Source organism: Primulina huaijiensis, chromosome 10, assembly GCF_012295235.1.
Source record: "Primulina huaijiensis isolate GDHJ02 chromosome 10, ASM1229523v2, whole genome shotgun sequence".
NCBI lineage: Eukaryota > Viridiplantae > Streptophyta > Magnoliopsida > Lamiales > Gesneriaceae > Primulina > Primulina huaijiensis.
Window position 1 is genome coordinate 18,976,072 of NC_133315.1, and position 9,795 is coordinate 18,985,866.

General features: G+C 32.8%; 2 protein-coding genes across 3 annotated transcripts; both read right to left on the reverse strand.

The window, feature by feature from the left end:
* Nucleotides 1-1,654: 1,654 nt before the first annotated feature.
* On the reverse strand, nucleotides 1,655-2,721 carry LOC140986725 (uncharacterized). Its single transcript, XM_073455052.1, has 2 exons — nucleotides 2,330-2,721; nucleotides 1,655-2,068 (listed from the first exon to the last, which is right to left on the reverse strand). Exons 1-2 carry the CDS (start codon nucleotides 2,594-2,596, stop codon nucleotides 1,820-1,822), a joined length of 516 nt encoding a protein of 171 aa, XP_073311153.1. The 5' UTR covers nucleotides 2,597-2,721; the 3' UTR covers nucleotides 1,655-1,819.
* A 2,465-nt stretch (nucleotides 2,722-5,186) lies between these two features.
* On the reverse strand, nucleotides 5,187-8,478 carry LOC140986466 (uncharacterized). 2 transcript variants are annotated; one of them, XM_073454724.1, is made up of 5 exons: nucleotides 8,339-8,478; nucleotides 7,234-7,662; nucleotides 6,727-6,755; nucleotides 5,736-6,638; nucleotides 5,187-5,500 (listed from the first exon to the last, which is right to left on the reverse strand). In XM_073454724.1, exons 2-4 carry the CDS (start codon nucleotides 7,577-7,579, stop codon nucleotides 5,748-5,750), a joined length of 1,266 nt encoding a protein of 421 aa, XP_073310825.1. In that variant the 5' UTR covers nucleotides 7,580-7,662; nucleotides 8,339-8,478; the 3' UTR covers nucleotides 5,187-5,500; nucleotides 5,736-5,747. The 2 variants fall into 2 exon arrangements, with proteins under 2 accessions (XP_073310825.1, XP_073310826.1); XM_073454725.1 differs by having other exon boundaries at nucleotides 8,349-8,465.
* Nucleotides 8,479-9,795: the final 1,317 nt, after the last annotated feature.

Here is a 9,795-nt window from a genome sequence, read left to right on the forward strand (position 1 = left end):
TATATATAATATCTCATCTTTATTATAATGGTTAATATTACTCGCTGCCAAGTTTATCGATATTATTCAAATACAAATTGATAATATGGACCACATCGAAACCATGTACAGATCGAGTGTCTAGTAAGTTTTTAAATCAATTCGAATATAATTGCAATTTCAAATTAAAATATAAGAAACATTTTTCGACCAATTTAAAATCACGTCACATGTATCTAAAATATAATGAGCTCTTGAATTTTTGAAATATTTTAGATAAATATAGCCATTTGTATTCTTATTATGATTTTGACTTTTTAACAACTATAATTAATTTGAATTTAAAACCTCAAAAATAAAAGTACATACTGAAACATACAGTTTTGGTTCTATATATTTAATTTTTGTGATTTTAGTATCAGTTTTAATTTTACATATTTCGATTTTTAACAATTTTAATTATTTATCAGATCACCATTCATTTGACATTGCACGTGTTGACCATCACGTCATTGCCGCATTGATGCAAAGTAATTTTCTCAAATCGAAAGTAAAGTGCAATTCTTGCAATTTTTTTTTTTTTGCTTTATGTAATTTCGAGCTTTTCCTTTGTTTTATTTTGGTCGAATTTGAGCTGAAAATTTAGTAATATAGATAATAAGGAAGTATTATGTGAAGCTTAAGTGTGTCTAATCTTTGAAGGGAAGCAACCATTGTGATTAATAAAGGAAACATTATCTTTTCAAACCCAATCATAACCAAGATTGCATTTTATACGTATCGTGGAGTAAAAGTCAAGTAAATAAGAATTGGGCCAGTGAAGGCGATTCTTAGTTGGGCTTCAACGAGGCCCAAATAAAATAATCGGCCTTTGTAGCTCGTTCAATTATATTTTTATTTATGACGTCAAAACTAATAACTTTTGCAACCACGAGAATTCAATTTTATTATTTTAATAAATCATATTATCTATACTATATATTAAATTTGGGCCTCATAGAGACAAAATAGGTAATCAAATTTCTTTTCCCAACTTTGCCCGTTATGTTATATCAAAATAAAAAAAAAATTTTAATTTCAACAAACCATTTTTTTATTTTTTTAATTTCATCAATTCAAATAATACTTTAGTCTTTCAATAATTTATCAAATTTCACTTTAGTCCCTCGTTAATTATAAAAAAAACTATACACATACTATAAAAAAAACTATACACTTAATTATAAAAAAAACTATACACATACGCACCGTGTGTACAACATAACTAGTATACATAATATTTTCTAGAATATATACGTACTTAGGACTTCCACAGACATGCTCGTTTTTATAGAGCATTACATATTGGATGATTTGTTTCGATTTCGAGTTATATAGTTTTCTATTGGTCGGTATGGTTCAATTATATATTATTTTTTGGGGGTTAGTTATCTAATGGTTCAATTATATATTATTTTTTGGGGGTTAGTTATCTATTGGTCGGTATGGTTCAATTATATATTATTTTTTGGGGGTTTTCTAACCATTATATTTAGATTCGATTTATTGGACTGGACAATTATTTAACTTAAATATATTTTAAAATATAAAATTATCTTCTTAGTTAATTCCATGATTAACTAACATTTGTTTAAAGTCTTTAAATAATTTAACATTTACAACAATTAATATACAATTTTCAAACAAATTATTATTGACATTAAAGAAATCGTACACTCAAAAACTATAGTATAAATCCAAACAACTACAACAACCAAACACACATACCCCTAATAAAATCCCAAACATCACACAAATTAACTTCTTGAATCCTAAAATTATTACATACTTAGTAGGATAACTAATCAGTAGTACTGCGATGACCGGGAAGTTTCTCTTTGATCTTCTCAAAGACGCCCTTTTTCTCGTGCTCTGGCGCCTGCCCAGGCGTGGTGGTGGACGTTCTGCTCTCCGGCGTGGTGGTGGCAGCTGGGGTGCTGCTGTCTGCGGCCTCATCCTTGTCTTTGTGTTTCCCTACGCTCAGTTTCTCCTTTATCTTCTCCTTCAGTCCTTTCTTCTTCCTCCTCCCACCTTGTTCATCATCCTCAGACTGTAAATATACTTATCAACATCAATCCGCCGTATGGAATTTTACTGGATTCATGAAGCTTATAAGACTATAACACTTTTGTTTCACAAATAATTGGCTGTCACATTTTTATACGAGGACGCATGCGAAGACAGAACAACATACTGAAGGCAACAAAAGTTAAAATATATATATGTAAAGAGTAAATTAAGTACCCTATACAATGTTTTAAAATTGAAAAAAAAAAGAAAAAAGGAAAAAAAAGGAAACATAAAAACTGACCGAGCCAGAGCTCGAACTCGAGGATCGCTGAATTTCCTTGTGCGGTGGCTGCTCCTCCTGGATAGTTGGCGGCAGCGTTGGCTCATGTGTCTGAGGCTCGAAACCTCCGCCGCCACCAGTCTCCGCCGTGGGATAGGGGTGGGTGGTGGTGGTGGCCACGCCCGACAAATGCATGGGGTTTCCGTACTCATCAGTCAGTTGAACAGGTTTACCGTACTGATCCGCCAGCTGAATGGGATTCCCATGCTCATCCCTTAAATCCGCCATCAACACAAACTTAAACTTATATTTCCGATCAACAACACCACTTGAATATTATCACAAAGGTTCGAGGACAAGAATGTAGATTTATATAAAAAAGGAAGCCACCGATTACCGATAAAAGATGCAAAGCCAATCGCATGCATTCTGCCTTAAATTGATGGAGAACTGAAGACGGTGGAGAGGATGCATGCATGCATGTTGCTGGTGTGGTCACACGTGTACTAGAGAATCCAACACGCGTGCTTCAGAGAGGACAGAGGTATGTGGTGTGTCATAGAATTTCCAGCTTTTTTTTAAAAAAAAATAATATATAAAAAATTCACTTTCAAAACATTTATAAAAGTAGTACAATTCGAAATCCGCAAAAGACTTTTCTGGATTTATGTTAGTTATATATATATATTTAAAATTTTATAATTTTTTTTAAAAAAATAATAATAGTCCTATTCATATTCAATATATAACAGCGATTCTGATTTGATCAACACCCGTGAATTAACAAATTTGTGCTACATAAATTCCACATTCAATCAGGAGGAAGTTAATAATGAAACTGAAATTGTGCAGAGTGTAGTGCGGTCGGAGCTTCGATTTATAGCACACAATTGGTGTGAGCTGATGTATTTTTATAAGCCAGTTTTATTTTTATATAAATTTTAAAAAAATCTGTTTCCAATTTGGAGTCTTCCATGTATATTATGTTGATTTTATACATTTAATTATCGGGTATATGTTCCGAGTAGTTGTATGGTTTTTGAAGTTTATTCGTATTGTTTGGATTTTATTTCAGTGTGGTTGAGAATGTGAGATTTGGATCCTATGCTGTGCAGAAAACATAATACCTGGTGCTGTGTACTTTTTTACACGAGATGATCATCACGTTTCTAATGACAATTTTTCAATTTTATCTGACACTGTGTGAGGTCCATCAGATGATCAACTGATCATCTCGTATAAAAATGCAAATCATCATATGTTGTGTTTTCAAATACAGCAGATGATCTAAATCCGAGAATATGCATTATGCATGTGATTTTAGTCGTCTTGTGATCTTGGATTTTAACCTAGAATTTTTGTTATAAAATTAATGTTTGTGATTTTTCGATATGTCCAATTTACAAAGAGGTAATGTCAAACATTTTCTATGCCCAAAGTCTCTTTTAAACCATTTCCCCCTGCTTTTGTTAATAAATATTTGATTGCATGATAATTAAATGTTAGAAGAGTACATATGTCATCGTTACATTAAAATTTTTTTTTGCCAAAATATACATGTAACGGTCTAAACTAAAAATATAATTTTCTCTAACATTTATGAGCAAGTTTTGAGAATGTGGAGAAACATATAGTTCTATCATGGGTAATTCTTCATGAGGACTGTCTTAAATTTAGTTATATAACTTGTCAAAATTTAGTTTTTATATAATAATTTAGATTTTTTATTTGATCTTTTTTTGCCTATAACCAACCACTTGATCTATATGGATGATTTACTTGACACTGATTCTTTCGTATGTAACACATATGAGGAGAATAAATAATATATTACACACATTAAATTTTATTTGACAAAAAAAAAAAAGCAAAATGATCAACAATACTTCAAAATGAGAAGAAAAAATTTGTTGTTACTCTTTATTTTTGTTTGTGCATTTTTTAAATATGTGTTACAATATAAGATTTATTCTTATCAAATGAGTAAATAAGAAACATCAATTTTAAATTCATATCGATCTAAACACAACTTTATGACCACATAAAACTTTAAGATACTTGACTAGATTACGTCAAATAAAAAAAATACGATTCCTCAAAACCCAAAATTCACATAATAAATGATTTTTTTTTTTTAAAAATAAATGATTTTTTGGTGTGCGAATTGCCATGGAAGCAAACAATCCCCCAAAGCAAAATCAGAGCCATTAAAAACAATCATAGCAATTTTCATGAAAGCACATGTAAGCGGACAGCCAACTCACATGTAAACAATATCATTTCAATATTTCGTTGCGTGTATTTGTATAAAAGATACGTATCTATCATTCCCCGAAATGAATAAAATACACAAGCACTTTGATAAGCTAGACATATAAAATATTAGATTTTAGTACAATCCGTAAGACTGGAAGTTACATCTCAACTGTTTAGATTATCCCCACTAATATAGAACATAAGCATTTACACTTGTCCGAACGCTTAAAATTAAAAATTAAAAATGATTCAAAATGTATCACTACCAACTTCTATTATTCGTAAAAGATATGAATTAGTTAGTACAGGTGTCCGTGAAGCACTCTGCAAGCCTACTACGCCTGAGACACACTATAGAGATTATTAGGCAAAAAGCAAAAAGCAAAAAGAAAAAAGAAAAAAGAAAAAAGAAAAAAGAACGAGATGTCAATGAAGAATACAGATTACGAACTTGGGGCTTCGCAACTAAGGCAGGAGCCTCGTCAAAAGGGCCGAGTGTTCTTGTGCCTCTGGACATGGCTGGATTACATGTATGTCTTGTGAATTTTTGAAACTTAGGTAGGGACAACCAGATATTAAAATCCTCAACAGAAAATGCAAAAAATATTAAAGCAACGAAATATGGAGCAACACTGATGTACATGTATAGATAAAAGAAATTTATCTGACCACAGCCTTTACAAAACAAATAAAAAGAATGGTCCAAGAGGACACAAACTGCATAAATGCCCGTTACATATGTATGTTAAAAAAAACTGAATTCTTCAACTACAAGGACATAGAATAAACTCTGTACAAACATGAAAAATACAATTTCAAATTCAATCATTTTTCATATGTATTATGATGCTCTAATAACTTTTTATGGTGTCTGCAGCACCTACCCTACAATGCGGTTCTTCCTGATGATGAAGCTGATAACCCGCACCCCATTTCCTACATAGCCAAAACAGATTGTAAAATCTGAGAATACAAAACATGAAAAGAAAAACACATCTCAAAATGGTTCCATGAAAATATCTTTAATCCAATCGAAGAATTCAATTGCAAGAATATTGTTAAAACCACAGTTACTAACAGCTGATTTGGAGTCTATATCTGTAAAAAAATCTCAAATATCATGATGTTTGAAAACTAGATATGTAAACCACTATAAGAGATGTATGCTTACTTCTTTTTCAGCTCAATTCTTGCTCGATCTTGACCAGAAAAAACCCTTTATCTTAGGGGAATGATTCTCCGACATTGATATGCCACCCTTTGAGCCAAATGAGAAGTGACGTCTGAAGAAAGACTTTCCTAGTGAGATTCTCGTATTGGAACTTGAGCTTGTCTTCAGAGCCCTTCCCTCTGCACCACTACTAATATTATTTGGACTACTATCAGCAAGACACTTTCTTGAAAGTTTTCGAGCCTTTAAATCCAAGGCAGCTTTCAATGCATTTTCAAAAATCTTCAAAGTCTGTTTCTCCCCAAGAGTACACACTGGGCAAATTGGGTCAAACTTGTGGATATCAGGAGTCATACAATCCAAGCATTCAGCATGGTAAACATGTCCGCAGATTAAGACAGATACAACAGTTAGTTCATTTGTTGACATTATTTTTTGGTTGTTCCACCCCCACGCAGATCTCTCCGTTAAAAGCCTAGCACAAATACCACATGTTTGAAGATCGAACGAAGGAAATTTTGAATCTCGTCCACTGGATCTGTTAACTTTCTCCAAACTGAAGCTTGACGTTTCACTATCAAAAGACCACCTCTCTCCCCGAGATTTCATGAGCTCGGAGGAGGCAGGGATTGACACACTTTCTGAAGATCCATCACTGGATCCCCTGGTCGATTCATTGGCCAAAGCTGAAGGCTGAAGTGAAGGTGTCTCTTCAGAAATTGAGAATGCTTGTGGCTTGCATTCTGGAATCCGAGTATCAGAAACTTGTTGTGACAAGTGATGTTCTGGAGAATCGTCATGACGCCTTGAAGGAGTGGAGATTGGAGGATGAAGATGACTTTGGGAAGGCAGCAAAGTTGTCGGTGGAGATGAAACTGAAGGGTATTCTGTTGACTCCTTAGCCTGGACAGGAAAAAAGAAAATATCACATTTTAGAAGACTACTTCTATGCAACACATCCATGCTTCACAAATTAACACTCTCTACATACCTCTACTGGCTTCAGTGAGATTGATAGATCTGCAAAACAATAAAAGAGATATCAAATATACAAAATATATGCTAGCCTTTTCACATGTCTAAATGATAATTAATTTAGGCTAGCCAACACATTTCTGAGCCTAGAACTGTAGTAATTATTGTTGTCAAACGAAAAATTACTTCCTTCCCGCGAGAGCTGCTCTGATGCTAAGATCAAGATTAAAATTATGTACATAAACCTTGTCTGAGGGCTATTGGGCTGATATCATGCAATTTAATGCTGAAGAGACCTTTTTTCCTCCCTAGTAGCTTATTTGATTATATACTACAAGCACCCGTTTCTTCCACGCTCAGCTAGCTAAACATGAAAACTACTCCTTGATTTCAACCATGTGAAGATAATCAAATTATTTTTTCAGAACTGGAAATAGCATTTCACCAATTTACTTTCCTTAATTACATGAGACATATCATATATTCCGTTAATTGAACACAGTAACTGCTAGATATATATTACCAGCAATTTCTTTAGAAACAGTTGGATTTTGGCATGCAAGCGACTGGGAACTGTTTAATGAACTATACTCTTCAGAAGCACATGCAGTTTCACCAGTACTAACACTTTTTACTTCCTGTTTGTCATTCGTGCATCCTCCATCTCGGGAGCACATTGTAGATACTTCTTCCCCAGCTACTCGCCCGCGATTATCCCATCGGAAACTCCACGATGGTGAATGGCGGACCTGCCTCCATAAATGTTGATTAGGTGATTCATTTGTTACAGTTGCATTCTTTGCTGTGACACAAGCCGATCCATTTGTTCTAGTTTCAACCTTTGCAGCAACACAACAAGCAGCTCCCATTTTTTATTAAACAGAGACCAAATAACTGATAAATTATCCTTAACAGTCTTTCAGATCCATGATATCAACCAAACACACAATATCTGCAGCAATAAAGTACAATTCAATGAATATCTGTTAACCAATTACAACTTCTACAAAACTGGACTTATCAATTCATTAGCACGTATGGTTTCCTCGAAATAGAAAAAACCGAAAACAAACTGACAAGGATCGGGAGATGTAAAAACAATGGCGCACGCATTAATCGCATCACAAAGGCCAAAGTGAGAAAAAACAGAGCAAGATATACTTTTACAAAACACGGTTTTGCATTAACTTGTACCACATTCAGTAAACCAAGTTATTGACAGATCAAGCAACGTTACAATTAACGCATCTCTATGACAAATCACGCCAAAAACACTAAACACGAAAAACACATGAAACTCAAGCAACAAACACTACACTCTCTTAACTTCAAACGATCGTATTCAATCAAGTGAAATTACACATGAACCAATTAAAATTAAACAGGGGAAAAGGCAAAAATATCAATAATCTATAAACAGGAAGAAAGCGTAGCGCATCTCAGACAACATAGATTCCATATTCATTCCCGAAACTCTTGAAACCACGCTCCGATTGCTTCGCCTATCGGACCCAAAATTGATCATGATTCTCCAATCCACACAACTCCCTCTCGATTCACACAACGTAATCAACAAAAACACAAAACAAATATTTTCCAGGAAATCATCAAAAAACAATGAAAGTTACGTGATCAAACCGTGAGGCAGAACCCTAAGGCGAGAGATGAGTGTAATAGAATGACTCGTACAACAAACGGCCCTCGAATATGAGCGTATATATAGTAGCCGCTGCCCACAAGCAATCCATATTCTTTTTAAAGAATAAATAATTAAGTTAAAAAGGGGGAAAACATAAAAACAAGATAAAATCTTAAATAATTTATATAAATAAATAAATAAATAAAAATTGGGTTTGGTGACGATTTATTAACGGCTACAGTTGGCAGTAATCGACGCTGCCCACATTTACAGGAAAATGCGGCTGCTAAATTTAACGGAGTTAAATAAGGTACACATGTTTTTTTTCCCGGAATGGAGGGTCTTGATTATTGCCATTTGTTATTTTGTTTACTATTTCATATTCTGATTTTCTATAGTTTATGGCACAACTTTGCATTATAAACTAAATTTCTTGCTTCAAAGTTTATATTTGAATTTTTATGCATCTTAAAACATTCAAATCCAAATATTAGTCTAAAGAAAATAATATATATGTACCGACGCACACGTTGCGTGTTTGTATAATATTTTTATAATTCATTTGATTTATATTTAAATGAAGATCAAAATATAATTATAAGAAATAGTGAGAGACTACACTGAAATTTTGATATATAAATTAAAAAATAAATTGAAAAATAAAAGAATGAAAAAATGATCTCAGTAAGAGTTGAACCTATAAGCTAAACCTAACGAAACAATAACTCTATCCTTAACGTTAATAAAATAATATATATAATATATATATACACACTCAAATATAATAATTTAAAACGAGGCTTTTTCTTGGTTGTCATATTAGTGTCAGCTGGCTAAACTTTTTCTACACTACGTTGCATCAATCCATTTCGGACACATAGGGAACAAAATGATATATAAATCATCAATTATATTTAAACTTAAAATTAGAAATATTTTTTATTGTTAAAAAATGTAATTATTTAGTTTTGATAAGTTGTTTATACCTCATATCTATCTTCGTGTCTATTAATAAGGTGATATATTTGGATATATTTCTTCAGATCCAATAAATGAGTGTCACCTCATTAGTAGGTTCAGACTTATCAGTAGGCATAGAGATTACAAAGCTGGTGGACAATATAACAAAACTGTATAATTATTATGAACTTCTGTTAAATAGAGATTTATTTATAAATTACTGATTAAAATTTGTGAGTGCACCATCATTAAGAAATTATTGAATAAAATAATTCAAGTTTAACCTCATGATTAGAGTTTCTACCATTCTTTCTCTCTTCTTTTCCTGCATGCACTTCTTTGAGGTTTCCCCCTTGTTCTGTACCCTTTGTGTTCCTACTTAGTACTGCTTGTAAAGTATTTCAAATTATGTTTCGTCCATAATTCATTCAAGTTAGCGATTGTATTGAAATCTCGTGAGACCAATTCAACGTAATTGATTTTCTA

Excerpts from the sequence above, each read along its gene's own strand:
- LOC140986725 (XM_073455052.1), bottom strand. The coding sequence starts at position 2,596 with ATGGCGGATTTAAGGGATGAGCATGGGAATCCCATTCAGCTGGCGGAT. Across the intron at positions 2,069-2,329 it reads CGAGTTCGAGCTCTGGCTCG|TCTGAGGATGATGAACAAGG; the intron begins GTCAGTTTTTAT and ends GTATATTTACAG.
- LOC140986466 (XM_073454724.1), bottom strand. The coding sequence starts at position 7,579 with ATGGGAGCTGCTTGTTGTGTTGCTGCAAAGGTTGAAACTAGAACAAAT. Across the intron at positions 6,756-7,233 it reads TGTTTCTAAAGAAATTGCTG|ATCTATCAATCTCACTGAAG; the intron begins GTAATATATATC and ends ATTGTTTTGCAG. Across the intron at positions 6,639-6,726 it reads TCTCACTGAAGCCAGTAGAG|GCTAAGGAGTCAACAGAATA; the intron begins GTATGTAGAGAG and ends TTTCCTGTCCAG.